The sequence below is a fragment of the Podarcis filfolensis genome (genome assembly GCF_964270895.1).
Source record: "Podarcis filfolensis genome assembly, chromosome: 6".
Lineage (NCBI taxonomy): Eukaryota > Metazoa > Chordata > Lepidosauria > Squamata > Lacertidae > Podarcis > Podarcis filfolensis.
Window position 1 is genome coordinate 58,008,669 of NC_139609.1, and position 20,469 is coordinate 58,029,137.

General features: G+C 44.4%; 1 protein-coding gene and 1 long non-coding RNA gene across 40 annotated transcripts in view; both read right to left on the bottom strand.

The window, feature by feature from the left end:
- Positions 1-20,469, bottom strand: part of LOC310764401 — a 468,487-nt gene that overhangs the window by 21,204 nt on the left and 426,814 nt on the right. The gene's annotated exons all lie outside the window — the stretch shown is intronic.
- PLEKHA6 (pleckstrin homology domain containing A6) overlaps positions 1-20,469 on the bottom strand; it is a 202,158-nt gene that overhangs the window by 21,204 nt on the left and 160,485 nt on the right. For 18 of the 39 annotated variants that reach the window (XM_083618186.1, XM_083618155.1, XM_083618189.1 and 15 more), the window contains 6 exons: positions 11,066-11,134; positions 10,216-10,296; positions 9,288-9,437; positions 8,134-8,229; positions 3,157-3,268; positions 2,403-2,542 (listed from right to left, as the gene is read on the bottom strand). In XM_083618186.1, the coding sequence (XP_083474312.1) occupies positions 2,403-2,542; positions 3,157-3,268; positions 8,134-8,229; positions 9,288-9,437; positions 10,216-10,296; positions 11,066-11,134 (648 nt within the window). Of the gene's footprint in view, positions 1-2,402; positions 2,543-3,156; positions 3,269-8,133; positions 8,230-9,287; positions 9,438-10,215; positions 10,297-11,065; positions 11,135-15,555; positions 15,637-20,469 lie in introns of all 39 variants that reach the window. The other 21 variants (XM_083618153.1, XM_083618191.1, XM_083618162.1 and 18 more) reach the window with 4 other exon arrangements.

Below are 20,469 nucleotides of genomic sequence, written 5' to 3' on the forward strand. Positions count from 1 at the left end.
GCAACCGAGCACCCAGGAGCCCCAACGCCAAATGGCCGGCCTCTCTCTTCATGCTGGGCAACCCAACATTGAGCCACGCAAGCCTGGGATGAGCCTGGTGTTACTGGACCAAAGGCGCAAACTGCGAGGGGACTTTCAGCCGCTTCCAAAATATCTGCCATTTCAAAAAATAAGAATGCATCTCTTTCAAGGCACATTGTCCAAAATGCAGATATTTTATGATCCTTGCAGTCTGCTGCTTGCCCCACAATGTGAACTTATATCTATAGACACAACTGCTGTAGGTTTGAATGACCCAATGGTGATTGCATACGTGCTGAAATCCCAAGGTTTCGGGAACACAGAAAATGATACCCCCCAAAACATGCATGGGGGTGGAACATGAGTGGGTCTGGGGTTGATGGTTGATTTGGGGCAGAAATTTAGGTTTGATGACAGATGGAGCCAGAGTGATCAAAAAATAAAGATGCCCATCCATCGGCTATTTTCCTCTTCGCATTTGGTCATTTGTACAAGTTGGAATGCGATATGCCAATATCTGCAATGCCTTTTACAGGCATGGAAGAAACATAGGAAGTACCATATATAATTGTCCAATGCCTTTTGGCCCAATCTATTGGATCAGGCTTCTATTTAGGATGGGCAGAGGTTGTAGCAGTAAAAGAAGTTGCTAATCTCCCACCAACTCATAACTACTGAAACTGAATCATTCCAAAGTTTTAGGATGCTTGAAGTATCCCAGCCTAAGGTGCGTATCAGCTGCTGTCATATCTGAGCACCTTGCCATTTTTATGTGCATCACGTGAAGACCAATTCACATTGCACCCTAAGGCAGCTATCTCTACACGGAGAGCTGCTTGTGTAGCAGCTTTTCTCTGTGCTATCAATCTTCTTTAAAATAGTTGCTGATGTGGCGTTGAGATGAATGGCTCACAAAGGCTGTGCCCGCATTATTTCCCCCCACCCGAAAAACACACACAATAGGAGCAATTTCACCAGGAAAATATAGCGCTGCTCTATACGGAATCATACCGCTGGTCATGCTAGCTCAATATTGGTAGCAGCTTTCGAGGGTTTCAGACAGGAGTTCTTGCCAGCCCTTCCTGGTGATGCCTGGGTTGAACCTGGAACTTTGTGAATGCCAAGCAGATTCTCTATCAATGAGCTATGGCCCTTGCCTAATGCTCTGCAATGATACCAGCAATGATTCAGGATTAGTAACTCGATAAGTGAGCAGACATAATGGAAGAAGGGAGGGAGTCTTGTTGCAGAGTAAAAAGCCTTCAAATAATTATCCTAATTGCTCATTGCCGCAGTTTCCCAAATAAAAGCCAGCAGAGCAGTGAAAGTGGCTATATCATCTATCACATAATTCAGTCTACTTGAGGGGTTGTCTTACCCCTATGTGTCCACCTGACTGCTTTGATCTGCATAAAGGCCACTTTTATAAGTGTCACATAACAGGTATTTTGCTCTTGCAAAAGAACTGGTCCTTTAGAGTGGCAGTGCCTACTCTCTGCAGTGGGCAAGAACGCCTGTGGTACTGTATTCAGCACCAGCTTAAACCTTTTTTTGTTTAGGCAAGTCTGCCTCGACGTGTGCACACTGCATTGTGCACATTTGTTTCAACACTACTGATTTTATCTATATTTTGATCTATTTTACATCAATTAGTTTTATAGTTTGGTTTTAGTAGTATTTTCTTATGTATATTTTAAATTGTGTTATGTAAACCGCTTAGAGATTTTTGTTGATTAAACAGTATACAAATCCTGCTAAATAAATTTAGTGATAAGCTTTGGGTCTTTTGATTCTAAAGTACCATTTTTGTTTTTTTTTAAAGGTGAGCACAAGCACAAATTGTGTTAACTTTTAATGGGTGCTGCAGGTGATTGGCCTGCTCTATCAGAGTGCCAGTTACCTGGAATCTATACTTCAAGTTGCCAATCCCTTTGCTGAATACTTATAGTCTTGAAACTAGAAGGATCAACACAGCTACAGGAATATCAAATGAGGAAGGTTAGCGCTACCCTGCTCTACCAACCTTTTCTTTATCTCCCCTCCTATTGCATATCTTGGTTTAGAACTACTATTCCAGCTGGGAGCAGGGGGACTGGAAGTCTGGAAGCACCCAGAGTTTCAAGGTGTTTAAGCCAATATTACGATCTTTAAATGGTCGGGTCTATTGCCAGGGCCCCTTAGACTTTCCTCTGAAAAAAATGTATTGCAGCCTCCATCACCCATGCCAGAGAAAGGCCTGGGTTGCCACCTACTGGTGGAACGATAATCCTGGAAACAGAAGTGTTACGACAGCATCTTGGCCACGACTGGGAACACTTCCCCCTCTCCCATTTTTCTGCATCTTCATTCAGGCTGCCCTGGGCAATGATAAATTTGCTCACCTCGTTGCTGCCTTGCTTAGTAGGGGAGCTCTGGGATCCTGACACAAGAGAGAAAGGGCTCAGGGGACTGGTGAGGCTGGCTGAGCTCAAAGGGCTGGCTGGACTGTTGGAGCTGTAGGTTCCAGATGGGCCAAGGGATACTGCAGAAAAATAACACGGAAACGGTAAGCCATTCATGCAAACCAACTGATGGATGGATCAGCAGGAAAGGGACCACCTAGAGAGGCCAACGGAAAGTGTGTGTGTGGTGGAGGGAGGAACTGAACCTTCCTTGACAGATCTGTAAATAAAGGAAAGTACCCTTTAAAAAGTTATGATGGTATTGGTCCTGATATAGGTCCTCTACTTGTGCCAACTCCAGACTGATGCAGAGACTGTCCTGCCCTCCTGCACCTATGTCCTGGTTGTCATGCTGCTGGCAAATGGACTGATGTGGTTTATGGCACAGGGAGCTGTAGGATCCCTTCCAACTCTATGATTCTACGAAACTCTTGCTGGTGCACAGCCAATTACACAGCAATCTACCATTAGTTCCTGATCTTTCTTCTGCTTACCCCTGGTCTAAATGACAGTGCCACTCTTCAAATAGATTGAGATAAATGACAATCCTATCCTGGTTGCAAAACATTTCCAGGTGGCAGATAGCAAATTTTGGGTGTACACATTGTGGAAGGAGTGGCAGATATTGAGATAACAAGCCAATACTTCTGCCTGCGACTCCAAAGAGCCTGCAAATAAAAGGCGTTGCACTTACCCCTATGCTTTGCTGTGTCTGTGCCCCGAGATGGGTTGTTCTTCCTCAGCCCCTCCATCACATCCTGGATCCGCCAGATCTCCTTCTGGATTTGCCGGTTGAGCATTTCATTCTGAAAGGGCCAAAGCACCCAAAATAATAGTAAGTAAACTAGCACTGCTTCCTGAACTCGATCCTTGGGGTAGGGGGGAGGGCCGTAGCTTATCGGTAGAACATCTGCTTTGCATGCAAGAAGGTCCCAAATTCAATCCTTGCAGTCTTCAGGTTGGGCTGGGGACTACCCCTGTCTGAAAACCTGGATTGTTGCTTCCAGTCACTGCAAGCAACTCCAAGGTAGCTGGAGCCATGATCTGTCTTGGTACAAGGCAGTTTCCTATGCTTCTATTTCTTTTAGGTAAAAACTGTATGTTCCCCTTTATATAAGAGGTAGCTAACCTTATGTTGTTGGACTAGAACTCCCATCATCCCTAACCACTGGCTATGCTGTCTGGGGCTGATGAGTGTTGGAGTCCAGCAATCGGGGCAAATCTGCTATTAAACGAATGAAACTTAGGCTCCAGGGCTCCTAATCCCGGAAGGGCCCCAGAAGCAATTTAGTCCACATTGCTTAAAATTTGTGAGCCACATTGATCTGAGTCAAATTGATTACTTTTTTGTTGTATATATTTCCCCCCAGATTTAGGTCTGCCACTGCCAACGACAGGAGGAGGGCCACAGATTAGCTATCCCTGCTTGACACTTCTATGTATACACCTAGAACTCTGCAATGGGAAAAGCAGCTGGAGGAAGAGGGATTTAAGCACCCACTCAATTTCTCTTGGCAAAAATTGCCACTTTTACAAGCTTCCGTAATCCCAAAGAGATCTTTTTCTTCAAGCTTAGCCTAGGTTCTGCAAAAGGCACACTTTGCTATGGCAACCCTGGGCAACTGCTCCTCTTATCAAGGAAGCCAATGAGCAGCCTATAATCAGAAGTTTGTACAGTTTCAAACAAGAGTGCAAATTGAAAAATCACTGTGAAGAAACAAGCTATCAGAACACTGATATAAACATCCAGGCAGTTGTGAATGTTTATATCTGAGTTTGAGAAGTGCTCCAAGACCTGGCCCCCTAATTGTCCCTGATTGCGGAACTGCATAGAGAACTATAACATGTGAAGCAGCAATAATGCATTACATATATTCTGCTCTGGTTTCTACAAGTGAAGCAACACTTTTTGGAACAGCTGCAATCACAGCAGAGTGTATCCATGTAGCTCCAGTTCACTGCCTGCTCACACATTACATTTCCCCAGGCCCAGGGACAACTGAGATGCAGAAAAAGAAAGCAGCCAGCTGGCATGCAAGGATCAGCCCAGAGTGCTTTAGAAATCAGTTGTGAGGTTTATGAAAACAATGCAACTGGCCCAGAATCCCTATTTCCCACCCCTTAAAAAAAATGGGATGTTGCTTAGCATCCCAGGGACAGAAGTTACATACTGAAGACTGTTAGTGATTCTGTGAGTGCAAAAACCGGTTCAAAATGTTGATTGTTGGAAATTGCTGCTTTCTTTTTTCCTTCTTAAAGCAAATAAGTTTCAAGCTCAGGATGTGGAAATGGCTCAGACCTATGCATTTGCATGTACAACCAGCATCAGTGCTGAGAGTGCATGTCTCGCAAGAATACCTTGCCACTCCACCATGCGTTTCTAGTCTCATATATTCACCTGCCTATATCTGTTTTCCTGCCACATCACAATTTCTGCCCCAGCACAACAAATTTTCCATAAACTCACAGACTCAAGTAGTAAAGTTTGAGCAAACTACGCTAAATTGCTACGAGTGTGCAAGTAGTTTTAAAAACAGTGTTTGCTGTCCTTCCCCCTTTTAGCACAGCACAATCCATAACACAGAGGATACACACAGGCATTTTTGCTTTCCTGTTCCACTTTTCATGAGAATCTGTGCAGATGTAGCTTTTGCACACACCTGGGAGATGTCCTGCTCACCCAACTCTCAGCCACAAATATTCTGATCTTATTATTCCATTGAAACACAGAGATTACAGTTCAAATCAGGATGATGAATCGGATCAGATTGGAAATGTGTGCGCGGACAAACCAGAAACGAAATGGTTACCGCAGGAGTTTAAAACCCATTGTAATTACTCAGTGAACAAGGCTGCATACAAGCACAGGCTTATCACTTAAAACATGAGAACAGGCCGAGCACATCATCCTTCCAGCTAAAGCACAGACATCGCCTGCTCTTTCTACCATTACAATCAATTAGTTCCATCAGGAGCCAGCAGAGCTCTTGCTTTCCCTTTGAAAGAGCCACTCACAAACATCCTGGCCTGGATATTTATGCCACTTTGGAACAGATGCTGGATGTTCTCCAGCTGTGGAGGGCTGCAGACTCCAGGACTGTAAGCAGGGCATACTGCGAGAGCCACCCCCTGCTCTATCACAACATCTCTCCCTCCCTCTGGAGCTGTTCCAGAATTAATTACTCTCAGGCAGGACACAACAGCAATAAATTGCTAGGCACACAACATACCCTCTTCAATGAAGAGTGATCTGTTTTATAACACTCTGGGATGCAAACTTCTGGAATAAATGAAGTGAAAGAAGTTCCGCAACCAATCAGGTTGTTACATAGTGGAGAACAGATGTGATTTCATGCTATGATTATGTTTTAGTGTTTTAATATGGTTAGTTGTAACTTATTTGTTCAAACCTGCTTTGAGTTCTTTTTTCGTGGGGTGGGGGGAAGGATGCAGGATATAATTTAGGGGAGGATGGAAGGAGTGTGGGTGGGTGGGGGAACAGTCACAGGCGATCCGGTAATGGATTCCTCCACCATCTTGTCTAGTTTGCCCTTAAGCTTGCAACCGCAAGCATTTTTTAGAAGTCTCACTAAACTAAATGGGACTTACTTCAGAGTATATGGGATCCTTAAAAGTGGGTCATTCGCCAAAGGAAATGGTGAGCAGTCTTTACCTGCCTGTTGTACTTCAGATATGCATGTGGCTAGCTGCAGATCAGGGAGAAGACTTCTAGGCTAGCTGTCTGCTCTAGTGGAATTACTAATTTTGCACGTGGAAGGAAATTTTGATGCATGCATAAGTTTCAAACAAGCCATTTCCTCTGCGCATACCTGTGTGCAGCCTGTACCACATGCTCAACTCAGTGTTTGAATTCACCCTGATGGTGGCATCTTCCACACATGATTCTGTGGTGATGCTTCCTAGGGTCAAGGAAAGCATCCTCTTCCCCAAAGCACTCCTGCAATTAAGTAAACTCTGGCCACATCTGCCAGAGCAGGAACACTGAACCCTTTGCTTTTTAGACAAGGACCAAAAGCAGGTCTGTTGACTCAACTCCCATATTCCTCACACCATTTGAGTGTGTGCTGAGGGATGACAACAGGGGGTTAAGAGCTGTTTGTTTCCACTTCCGCACCTTTGCAAATAAATACTAAGAACAGAAGGTTTTCTATTTGCACTGAACGTGCGCACACACAGAGACAGAGTTTCACAGAAATCTGGTAGGTGCTTAAATGTGTGGAGTCTGGAGACTAAGCGGACCTCAGAGCAAGGAAGGAAAACAATGCCTTCATTCAGTGTGGCAGCGAGAAGGTCAAGTGTCGTTTACATCGGAAGGGAAGCAAGGATTAGACATCATTACTCTATCTGGTGTCAATGACACGGACAACATCAGCAAGCCAACCTCTGTGCCTGCTTTCTGCTTCAGCGTCTCCCATATCTCACCATCTGCCTTTTCAGAATGACAGCAGAGGGACTTGCATAGCAAGAGGGGTGGGAAGCTGGATTGGGCAACATTGGCCCCCTGTTTACATGGCTTCTAAGGATAATTAAGCACTACTGTGAAGCTGCTTCTGGCAGGTCATCAGTGAGATGCATCCCAGCACCAGCAATTTTCTTTCCAGCTAATTCCAAACAAAGAGGTAATGAAGCCCATACTGGAACTGAAAAACAGACTACAACCCCATCATATGTCAACATAATTTCTTGGCTGCTTTAAAATGTGGAATTACAGAAGAAAGGGTCAGAGATGCCTAGCAGAAGTTGCATAAATCCAGGGTTGGTAGGGTATAGTTAAGAAGATGGACCCTAGTTTGGGAAAATATAAGGCTCTACATTAGGAAAACCCAATCAAAAATTTCCCAAAGCATACACTGGGAGCAATGACAACTAAATGCAAATGTGGGGCTTCTGTATTAACAACTACTGTAGGAGAGATCAAAATTGTCTGCACTAGAGTCTCTCTGAACATATTTCCACATAGGATTAGCACACCAGTAGTTATATGAAAGTTTGTACATGGGTCCATTAAATATCACATGTCAGTTCTTCACATAATTGTTTTGTGCATGCACAATAGGTGTGACTGGTCATGGTAGTAGTGCACAGTATTTTAGGTGCACATGCATGCATAACGCTTAAAATCTGGCTCTGATGTTTTTACTTGCATCTAGGAAAAGCAGCCCAGTCCAATAGTCAGTATTCCTTAAGGATGGATGTGTGAGAATGATGGCTTAATTATGTGAAATGATAACTGTACAATGGTACCTCGGTTTATGAACTTAATCCGTTCCGGAAGTCCGTTCTTAAACCGAAACCGTTCTTAAACCGAGGTGCGCTTTTCCTAATGAGGCCTCCCACTGCCGGTGCCCTGCCACCGTTTGGATTCCATTCTTAGACCAAGGTAAACTTCGCAAACTGGGACATTACTTCCGGTGTTGTGGAGTTCGTAAACCGAATCGTTCTTAAACAGGACTGTTCTTAAACCGAGGTACCACTGAACTGAATACAGGTGGTTTTATTCTTTTGTTTACAACTTTATAAGAAGAGAACCAGGATCAAATCTGTCTATCAACAAATGCTCAGACATCCCCACAGGTCTGTGCCCAGTTTTGCTCTGGATTCCCTTGCATTTTCCTTAAACGCAGGTGGTCTGGAGGTTTCGTTCTCTCACCTGGATGTCCAAGTTCAGTTGTTCCCACAGGTCATCATGCAAGGCTGACACCTCACCCTCCAGGTTCTCATATTCTATGGTGCTGTTGGCCAAAGCCTGTGGGGATTTGCAAACAGTCCCATCAAGATACCAACACACTCACTTGCAATCTCCTCTCCGTGTCTCTGGAGTGCAGAGGAACTAACTAATATTAAAAACGCTAACTAACTACCGAGCCATCCATTTGGATGCCAGCCCAGCTTGGCTGTGCACCACAGTACAGAGTAAATCTTCACCTAGGAGGTGATAGCTGCATTGGTAGAAACTGTTGTCTTCCAAATAGCTTCTTTGGAGGACAAAGATCACCCTTGTATGCTTCCCATGCTAGCATTTAATTGCTGCATTCTGGAAGACACAAACTGGCATGATATTTGTGCGCTGGGGGAAGCTAATGGGCATACAATAAGAACAGAAAAGAGGACTTCACTCAAAGTGAAATGACGAGGAGGTTTTCCCCAGTTCTCCCCATGTGTTTTGCACAGAGCAAACTCACAGCATGCACTCATGAACCAGAGGGGTTCAATTTGGGTGCTATTGCACCTTCTCATTGGGCTGAAAGAAGCTTTCTTCTCTCACTCTCTCTTCCTTTTTTTTCTAAATGAGAGAAAAAGGAAATGAAACAGAGAGACAAAAGAAAGATTTATTGTGCAATGCCAAGCCCACAAAGCATTCCTCTCTTCATCTCCAGGTTTCCCCTGACACATGCAGCACCAGCGTTGGCAATGCAACAAGAGCAGGCAGCCCATGCAGGCTCAGCTCAGCTGGAGACACAGGCTCCACTGATGCAGCTCGTGCTGCTGCAGAAGCATTAAATACTGTAGGGCAAAGCCCGTGTAGAGCCAGAAGAGAGGGCCGTCTTTGCATTATTCTGCCATGCAGGCTGCACACAAACCATAGGCTGGGCTGTGCTCTCTGCTCCATTTAACAGCAAGCTTATTGGGCACAGCTGAGCATGGTAGTGGCAGTGCATGTTTGGATGGGTCAAATATACTTGATCAACAGGGACCAAGTATGTATTTTCCCTCCACCACCTCCACCACCATTGTTCTTGATCCCTGAAGGCTCCTGAGTGTCTGGGATTTCTGCAAGAATAAACAGGGCATTTTCTTTATTACCGTGCTGGCTTGGGACAGCTCCACCCGAATATTGATCAACTGGTTCTGGAGGGATTCCTTCTTGTGCAGCAGTTTTTCAGGGTAGGCTGGTTGGCTCCCAAACATCTCTAGCTCCTGGTGTGTCCCCATCAATGCACTCTCCAGACTTTCCTAAGTGAAGAGAAGAGTAAAGGGGGGGGGTGAATTTAAGCTGATGGTTAGGAAGCAATCTGGAACTCAGCAGACTAGGGTATAGTTAAAATTCTTTTTCTGGCCTCAGGCATTCAGCCTTTCTGGGTCTTATTTCTAAAACCATCACTTGTTCGGTAGGACAAAGCATTATTGCAACTGAACTGGGCTGAAGGCTATAAAGTTCAGGTGCAGGCTGAGTTGGACTTGCTCATCTGCCTGAATATCTAGACATGCCTTCTTCCACAGTATTCAGAGATGTATGTCACTTGGTCACCCCCCCCCAAAAAAAAACCTGCACCACACATACAGTCTTGGAAAGAAGGAACCTGGGGTTGCATGAAGACATTTTCCTGAAATTTCTTTCTGCCTGTGCAATAGGACTTCCTCTCCTACTTCTCTCCTCATGTGCCTGCCCCCCCCCCCAAGACCTGCTCTGCAGGGTTGGGGGAAAAGCAGATTTGGGGAGGCACACAGGGAGAAGAGAGGTACAGCAGAAGTCCTTGCACCAACGGGATGACTTTGTTGGATACAGCCCTCTATGAGCAATACTCCTGCTACAAAGGCCACTTTTAGCATCTCTGCCTCCTATTTTGGGGGAACTGGAAACATTTGCCACAGAAATAACAACCTCTTGATGATGCCCACAGCCTAGCAAATGCAATAAGGTTCCAGCTTCAAAAAGCCTCTGGAAAGTTGGCCAAAAATCAGAAAGCAGCTTGCCTATGGCATTAAGTGTGCTATGATACACGCCCCTTACCTTCTCTGCACGAAGTTGCTGCACCAGCCTCTCCTGTTCCCTCATCACCTTGTTTTGCTCACAGAGCTTTCCCAGGAGCTTCTTTCATGGAGGACAGAGAGAAAAAAAAGGCGAAATATAAGATTCATAGCAGAGTCTGGGGTGGGGAAGTGAATGTAGCCCTCTAAGTCTCTCTTGGGCTCTTCCCAGGTCACATCCCCTCCTCAGCCACATCCCTGCCTTGCACTCTTCTTGGGTGTCCACCCCCCCACACACTAGAATGTGTCATTGAACTCTGATAAAGATTCTTGCCAGTGTGAATGGAAAAGAGAGAAAGATGCAAGTGTGTAGGAACTAGACTGCTGTCCAAAGATGTGCATTCATTGCTCCACCCACCCATTGCCTTTGTTCTCACCCAGCACTGGCATGTGGCCCCCAGAACGTTGCTCAGGAGCAAAAGTGGTCCTCGAGCTGGATAAAGGTCCTCCACCCTGGTTCGCATAGTAGAAGGCATTCATCTGCTTTGAACAGATCTCAACCTGGCCTCCGGGTATTAGAGCCTCGGTTGCTGGGGCTGCACAATCCGAGCAGGGCAGACTCACAAACAATGATGCCAGCATGAAAACACAAACCCAGAGTACAATGGGTGAGGATGGGGCAGGAAAGGCGACAGCCCGGGGTTGGTGAACGACGGCGACCACAAGTGCTTGGGACCTTGCAGCTCCACTAGCAGAATAGATGCCTGTTTAATGATGTCAAGAGAAATGGAGAGGGAAGGCCCAGCCTGCAAGGGGTGGAGGATGGAGAGGTGGCAGCGGAAGAGGGGATGGAAGAGGCAGACAGGCAAGAGGGAGGGAGGAGGTGCTCTTACATCTGTATCTTGCTCGCTTATCTTGTAGGTGTGCAGCGACTCTCTATAGGCTTCAGGGAAATGAGACACCTGCAAAAACAGGAACAAATCATTCCTGCTCTCTCCGCCTTTGAAGTTGACATGTCATGACAAGCCCCTGGGGAAATCCAAGGCTGCTTCTGCTTAGTGCGTAGGGGTGGGAAGCCCTCCATATTTTCAGGTCCTGCAGCTCAAGCCCCAACCTTCTTTCACCAAGTCTTTTTTAATTAAGCAACATTTACTGGGTAGAATAACCGAAGGGAAAGGCACACACTGTCTAGCATTTCCATCACTGTGGTCTGGGGGTTTCTGCTTCTCAGTTCCCACGTATCTATCCAGCTTAGACTGCAGACTCCTCACTATCTTTCAAAATCAGCCGTCTTTCATCTCATCAAGGGAGGCAGCTCTTGCATACAATGTAGTGAGAGAATTGCTCTTTTCCTAACTGCATAGAATTGCTCTTTCTCCTATCCCCACAGATGTCAAGTTTATAACAAATAATGGCAGTTGCTCAGATTATGAGCAAATCAGCTATTCTACTATGCATGCATGTTAGACATGCAACCTCCATTACGTTACAGATCACCAAGCAATTACACATGGCCAGTCATACCATAAACAGCAGCTCACCTTCACAATCGCAGCAACTGCAATTGTGAATAGATTTAAATATGTGACCTCTCCTCCCCCTCCCCCTGGCCTGCCCGGCACTCACAGAATTCAGGTTGATGATGGGGGAGTTCCCCTAAATGTGATAATTGCTATGGTCCAAAAGTTAGCTGCTCCATGTTATCTACTAACACACACTTAGTTAATAGATATATGCAGAGCTAGTATATAGCACACAAGGAAGACCAGAAAGAATTTTTGCTGGGGTTTGTAGGCCTAAAAGCAGAGTTGGCTATCCATGTGCAGTGCAGATCTTTACATGCCAAACAGGGGCCAATGTCTAGGATGTTGCTATAAAAGGGTGGCTGATGAACAGGTAACCAGAGTCCTGTCCTCAGGAAACAGAGAGGCCAGGATAAGTGGGAGGCTGGATTAAAGAGAAATTTTAAGAAGAGCACAGAAGGATCCTGTATTGTTTTCAACTTGAGACTTTGCATTGATCCAGAATTATAGTCAGACGCCACCACCCTCTGGTTTTAATCCCAGTTTATTTCCTGCTTTGAATTTCAAAGCTGCACGAGCCCAGGGTAATAGATTTCACAAGATGCAGCCATGTAGTGTTGTGATTTGAGGTTCTTCACACAATGTCCAGCTCCCCTGCTTATGAGCAACCACTATTTTACAGACGGGACAACTAACGCAGAGAGAAAGCCAGGTCAAAGGTGGCTGTTTTAGAGCATTGGCCTTTGGTGTGAATTCATAAAACCAAAACTCAGCTTTGCATCATTTCCCTCTGGAACCGTGATATATCCAGCAGTACTTACCCAGAAGGGGTGTACGAGTATCACAGGAGGGCACTGATTAGAATTGATGCAATCCAGCACAGAAGAAAAGCACCACGTCAGAACCAAAGTTTTATTATTATTATCAAGCAAGCTACCATGTTATAATAATACATCAAGAGAAAATAAGTTCTTAACTGCTAGTTGGCAGAACCTGATCAATAGGAACTCCTCTAACACAGAGAGTGGTGATATGAGAAAAGTCTCTTCTGTGAGCATGATGTACCATGCTACAGATGTCATTCTCCATTTAAGTAGCACCTGTAACACTGTTATCACCTTCATTGTTAGGCAAAAGAGCTGTAGCTCAGTGGCAAGGCACGTGATTCTATGATTTGCCTACAGAAGGTCCCAGGTTCATATGTGGTATCTCATATAGGACCAGGAAAGATCTTTGTCTGAGGCCCCTTGTGAATCTTGTTGATTCCAGATGGGATCAAATCCAAATGCTGACTCAAATCCTGCCCTATTTGAAATGTAATGGATAATGTTTTGGATTGCATTGTTCTCCTCAAAAATAATAATTGAGCCATAACTGCTGAGTTCATTAAATCACTAGCCATACCTTTTCCCCTATAAAGTAGGAAGTGGTTGCTGTTTTCTGTGTGTGTAGCTAAAAGCAATGGAAAGATGCCTGTTCAGAATCTAATTTGCCAGATGTCACATGACCATATGGGGTGTGTGTGTGTGTGTGAGAGAGAGAGAGCTGTGAGAGAGGGAGGGGCTTGGTTATGCTAGGCTACACAGCCTGCAAGAAAGTAGAATGGTAATTGTATCTGAGTATCTTCAGTGCCTGATTTTATAATTTTAAGATCACTGTTTTGCCCTGGGTGGTGCTAAAGCTCTGCCCAGTAAGTGACCGCTTTATATTACTTGGCACAATGCTGTAGGGACACAATTTTCCTGAGAGGAACGATAAGACTAAACAGATCCTATGAAACAACAAAGGAAAGCATAGATTTCATGTCAGTTCCAGCTATCCCTTACCTGTACTAATCACATATTTATATGTACCCTGATAATCAGTATGGAAAGACAGCAGCGCCAACTTGAATAAAATATTGGGGGCAGAGGCGGGTAAGCCCCGCCACACTTAATTGATCACCAGGTTTGGCACTCGCACACCACTTGAATGGCAATGCCCATCAACTTGGAGGGGTAGGCGGACCCCTCAAATATTTTATTGGGTAAAAAAAAATATTATTGGGTGAGGGGCCGAAGGGACCTTGGTCCCTTGGAGTTGGCTCCTATGTGTAAGAAGTGCAAGTCACTACTCTTCACGAGGCACCGATGTGAAACTGTGTTAGAACGTTCTCTCAGGAGGTGAAAACCACCCCCAGGTGGAGCTGGAGTTAGACAAATTCTAGCTATGTGGCACTTTTCTGTCAGAATATCCTTACTCTCTAGGGCAATTTGGCACAGTGCTGTGAACAAAGCAGGAGATAGGAGGTACAATGTCTCATCAAACATGCCATTCTGTTTTCAAATTCAGGTAATGCAGTGCTGAACCCATCCCCAAACTCAGTCAAGGATCTCATCTACCCAGTGATCATTAGCCTGTTCTGCTACAGTCTGCCTGGACAATATAAAGAGTGGCAAATGCATCAGAAAGTACATTTTGGTGATAAAGGTGACCAAATGATGACTGAAGCTTTAGAGATATAAATGGATGGTGGTTGGCTTGTTGCAACGGCAATGAAATGCAGCTTTTATGATGATATCACCGACTGTATTGCTTAACGGGACAAATGAAGAATCCCAATCCTGCCAGGAAGACGAAGTTTCTGAACACTGATAATCCTGACTACATGCAATTGGACTGGTCCCAGTGGCGCTCACCACATGGCTCAGAGACATTATCTTCTCTTGCCAACATGGAGATCCTACAAAAATAGACACACCTAGCACTTGATATAGAAGGCTTTGACTGTTATTATTATCATTATCTTTATCCCTGACAGGACTCAAGGTGGATTACAGATAAAAACAAGAATTGCTAAAAGTTAGAGGGGGGGAACAATCATTTAAAAAACAATTAGATAATTAATAGAATTAAAACTATATACATATATAAACTCTGTTTAAAACATACAAATAATTACAACAAGTGGTTTCTGAAGCTCTGAATTAAATTCCAGGGCTTGGTACTGATGACCCTTTAATAAAATTAAGCACAGAAGCTGATCATTCTGCTTCCCAGTGGACGTTCCCACTGTGGAGGGAGCATCCCCCTAGATCTGATGCACAGATATGTTCCTTGGGTAGGAGCCTAGATAGATCCTATTCTATATCCTAGCATATCCACATAGGTTTTTATAGTAAACTATTTTGGGGCAAGGGTGTGGGAAAAAGGTAGAGGACTCTCTAACCTTAGCAAGAGATACCAATGCAAACTTAAGTGTCCCACTTCACAAATTCCAATGCGCTAAAAACAGGGTTTGCTTCAGCGTCTTGGCTCACATATGCTAATGTTAATACCCAACCATTTTCCAGCGGTGCACTACATTTTGCAAAAGTAATACCAGAAAGGAAAGAGGAAAATTTGTCTTCCCCCACCCCCACAAACCATTGATAGGCTTTTTTCTCCAGCCCCAAAAGCCATGGCAAGCAGTTCATAACTGAAAGTTTTAGGTTTTAACCTAAGCCATATATGCATTTATTATCTTATCTACAGAGAACACACAGAGAGAAAGGTTGGCATAAGGTGGCACAGAGCTGTTGATGCAGCTGAGATTAAGATCCACAAATGTTGAGGGTCCCATCTGCCTCCAACCTGTGGGTTAAGATGTGGATTTTGAGTGACTTAAAATGCTTCAGGGAATTAGGATCACTGTCAGGCAGGGGCACAGGTGCCTTACTGGGCTCCATGTATAAATGCCGTTTGTAGAATGAGATGTTGAATGGGCATCTCACAAATGGATGCGGATGTGAGGTGCAGAAGGGTGACACTAGGGAATGGTTCTGCCATGCAAAAGCAGCTGGAATGGCATGGTTGATGGCAGAGCTGCTGTGATGTCTTACTTGCATGTACAGTTGAGCCCTAGGGGAAGAGCTCTCCACCATTCTGTTCACCATACTGATCAAAGTCTCGCTCTCGCTCATCTGCGGCAGACAAGGAAGGAAAAACGTCAAGATGCTAGCGGAGGCACAGCCACTGCAGCTCAGCCTTGAACACGTGTGACCGCTAACATATAAATCTGAAAAGACCTAAGACCTAGACCGGTGCCTCAGAACAGATGTCACACACCCAAAGGAAGTCCACGGGACGGAAAAGCACATCCATGTTCAGAGTGATTACTGGGCTAAACAAGATGTGATGCTAGTTGCATGGCTGCATTTAATGTGCACTTGGTGGATCATGAAGAAACGAAGCCTGAGTACCACTACATGGGTGCAAGGAGGAAGAATTGAGCCCTCCTCCTCCTTCCCTCATAGTTCCAAACAAAACATGGTTTTGATACACTCTCACAAACATTCATCTAACTACCATTTGCATCTGGAGGAAATCCTCCATGTACTTTTCTGGAGTTGCTCCTTTCCCATGCAAACGGGCTTGCCAATGAAATGATTTTAAAAAGAAATGATTGGGGCAAAACATCACCCTACAGTTCCCAAAGAGGCACATCACACGGGTGTATCACATATAACACCCTCTGCTTAGCCCATTCACATCACAGGGGAGTAGCAGTGCTGGGGAAATAATGTTTCATCCCAACCCCCCAACCCCTATGCAATTTCCCTAATCACACACCCATCCAAAGCTGTATTTTGGGACATAATAATAACAGCTTGGCGGGGGGATTTAGATCAAAAGTTTAAACACCCCCTCCCTCAGTACTACTGCTCCTACCAAACAGCCACCCACAAATGATTTAAAAAGGAGATATTTTATATATAGATCAGGAAATCTGATCATGTATCTCCCACGTCATATCAGTTTCAGCCTTTAACAATAGGATGATGGATGGGGTGGAGCTGTACTTACAAGATTTACCTTGTTGATACAAAAGGCAGACTTTGAGTGAAGATATGTTTGGGCCTCCCTCTGCCTGCTTTGAAATCCCAGTGAGGCTTAGTACCTCACTTCAGGTCCCGCCAGACATACATACTGCACATTCATGATGATTTGTGCTCCTAAGAGCACAAATGAGAGCCAGTGTGGCGTGGTGGTTAAGGTGTTGGACCAGGACCTGGGAGAACAGGGTTCAAATCCCCACCTGGCCATGAAGCTCACTGGGAGACCTTGGGCCAGTTACTTATTCTCAGCCTCATCTACCTTGCAGGGTTGTTGTGAGGATAAAACAAGGAGGAGGAGTACTATATACACCACCTTGAGTTTGTCGGAGGAAAGGTGGGATGCAAACGTAATGAATAAGCAAAATCATAATGATACCACTGTCCCACTTTCAACACTGTTTGTGCCTGCAGAAGTGTTGTGGCAGTCCACCTGCATCATTTCTGATCAGTGCATATGCTGTAATTTCCCACTGAAATCCTGCGACTTGTTATACCACAAACACCCTGGTTCATTTTTCTCCTGCTTTTGTTGCCCTATAGCTCTTCCAGATAGCAATAAAGTAGTAGCACAGGGGCACCGTCAAAGAACAAATGAAAGCGGAATACATTTGTCGCTAATGCACGATTATTGTGTTGAGAACACTTTGCAGAATGCACCTACAAAAAGACCACCAACCCAGGGGCGGGGGCTTACTGAGTAAACAGCTACTTCTGCTTATTAAACAGGAGCACTTTCTTTGATGACCAGAGGTCCCTCCTCTTCTCTCTTCCCCAGACATGCAGGGCTAGTTGAGCCAGTCTCTATAAGCCCCTCTAGCTCCTGGTGGGAATCTGCTTTGCTCCCTTTTTCAGGATTTTAAGACTGGCAGAGGAGAATTCATAGTTTCCTCATTAGGATACACTTGAAGTGGAGGGATGGGTTTTATCCAATGGAGGCTGGTGCCCATTAGGACTAGTAGGGACCAAGACAAGGAGACCAACACTAGGTGCAGCCAGAGACACCAGCAGGCAGAGCCAGATTGGTGATGCTCAAACTAAGGAGGAGGCAGCTGATCCAATGGACCGGCCTTCGCCTGAGATTTTGTCCATGCACAAAATCTCACTGGTTGTCGTATCTGGGCTTGATAATAAATCCCTCCCTCCAGGACTACTCCACACTAGCTAATGATCCAGGGTTTGTTTGGCTTTCGTGCCTTTGTTTGCTTGAATCATCTGGAGCTGTTTGATTTGAAGAGTTCCTTCCACTGTGCACCCCCTTCATGCTCAGAGCACACTGTAGCCTAGGTTACACAGATTGATTCTGGAAGAAGGGGGGGGCAGAAGCAATGTGTGCCTGAAACTACTGTGTGTGTGTGTGTGTGTGTGTGTGAGAGAGAGAGAGAGAGAGAGAGAGAGAGAGAGAGAGAGAGAGATCTTGCAATTCCTTCCAACTCCATAAGGTTTTATGGAATGGAGTAATAATAATAAAACAGTTGCTTAAACAAAAATCCCAAGAGTCAGATGATATTTGGCTGACATACTTCTCCATTAGTCAAGTGAAGCTGATGGTGCTATATCTCTCTCTACATAAACACACACACAAAAAAAATGCACTTTCAAACAGAAGGCACCAGGGCATAACAAACAAATAGGGCTCTGAAGGTTGCATTTCATTGTGCTGCTTTAAATCAGTCTTTCTCTGTGGGTCAGAAGGGGAACAGAAAGAAATGGAAAGCCTTGAAGAATCCTTTTTTATAGGGAGAAAAGTCTACTATCAACAACGGCTGCCCAACCCAGAGCACTTTTAAGTGCCGCCTCCTCCTCAGTGGCTTCAGTCCAACACAGACACAAGCACATCTTCATGATTACTCTACTGATGGGGGATTTACTGACTCCAAAGCTGTAATGAGATTGTCTCTGGAGCAGGCTTGCTTATTGAAATGCAGACTTTTTCAGGCCAGCATCAGACATCCATCAGCACTTGCAATGAGATTTCATTTATATATATATAAAAATAAATCCAGCTTAATCTCCTCTGCTGATGTTTTCCCAAAAGGGGTATCTTCCCCTGTTTCTCTAAGGGTAGGTCAGCAAGTGTCCCTTAACATGACAAAATGTGCATGAAAGATTGTTTCAGCTCAAGGCAAAGCTTGTGGGGAAGGCTGTTTGGGTTAGTTGCTTGGTATTTGAATTATCACAGTATACTGAGCTGCTTTATATTCATGGGTTTGTTGTTTTTTAACAAAACCATTACGGTAAAAACTGGTTTTATATTATTGATTTCTGCCCCCGCCCCACGCATTTCATATGCACACTAAACCATTCTTTCTGATTAGCACACCTTTACATACTTAAACATTCTTACACACAAAATGTTGGATATCTGATGCTTAGTTATTCAATACCTCAGATTAACCATCTGTTTTGTCCCTGTTTTTTAAACATGAAGTACCTGACCTGAATGATTTTATTTTTATTTTTTAAAAAAACACCTAGGTCTGTTCTTTCCCAAACCGTAACCCAATTTTGACTATCCAAAAGTTGGATAAGGTTAAATGAGTCAGATAGCTGAGTTTGTACGCAATGTCACATACCAGCTTTCCCCAACCTGTTTCTCAACAGCTGGTTTGGACTACAACTCCCATTCAGCCCCAGCCAAAACATCTGCAGAGCACATAATTGGAGGATTTTTTAGTTTAGGGGGGGGGGAATTGAGCAAGAGGGAACATGACAAAGGAGAATAAAACTTAATAGTGTGGATAGAGAGAAGGCTTTTTTTTGCTGCCCCTCTCATCATTCTTGAACCTGGGGTCAGTCAATGAAGCAGAACGCTAGAAGATCCAGGAGTACTTCTTCACACAGCTCATAGTTAAACTATGGGGTTTACTGCCACAATATGTTGTAATGGTCCGACTTAGATGGCTTAGGCAAAGTCTAAGGCCCGATATGCACTACACACTTAAAGCGACATCAGTCACTTTAAACAGTCATGACTTCCCCCATAGGAGACTCCAATTTCCCTTGTGGATCTACAGTTCTCAGAGTGGCTTCACAGTCATCCAGTGGCACACCTTAAAAATGCACACTTAACAATGACCAATGAACCAAATACAAAGAGAAATATCTACTGCTCAACAGTAATGCAGGCATTTTTCAAAGTTTCTGTCATTATTAATTTCTTTGTATTGATACTCATCTTCCCATATCCACATTTATAAAAATCATACCTGATAGTAAAGAAAAATATTCTGTATTGTCTCAGCTTCTCATTACTTTCAAAGGGTGAGTTTAATATTCTGCCACAAAGCATAATTTTCAATACCATTTTTCTAAGGTTACTCCTTCATTATTTATCCAATACTAAGAAATATTTAGTCTTCTGCCACCAACATGAAATGCATTAGCTCTTTGGATACAAGATCCATACTTGAATGAAAGCCACCTGCTGCATTTATTTCCCATGAAGCCCTAGGGCCATACGCTACATCAGGCACTCCATGTCACTGTAGGAAATTTACACACACACACAGGCAACTTCCCAGATCAAGCCACTGTCACCAGATAAGCCAGCAGCTGGGGGAACATGAAGGCAAGATGGCCAGAGTGAGAGGGAACAAAGGAGGCATTGGTGCCAGCGGGTCTTGCCAGCAACTGCATGAGAGCATTGGGTGCTGATGTGACAGCGCTGAGTGTTGTATTTAAAATAACCCTGCTTGGGATGGAATGAATCAGTGGGCAGAGTGCAAACTAAATTCAAATACAGTTCACATTAAAAAAAACCAAACCCACACACAGGTTGCCTCCCAGAGTTCTAGGGTCATGATTACACTCTTATCAACAGAGTTGATTCCTGCCCTAAATCCTGCTTACATCCTGCAGACTAGTGTGGAACATTGCACAGAAATCCAACAACAGTCACCAAATACAGCAATAATAATG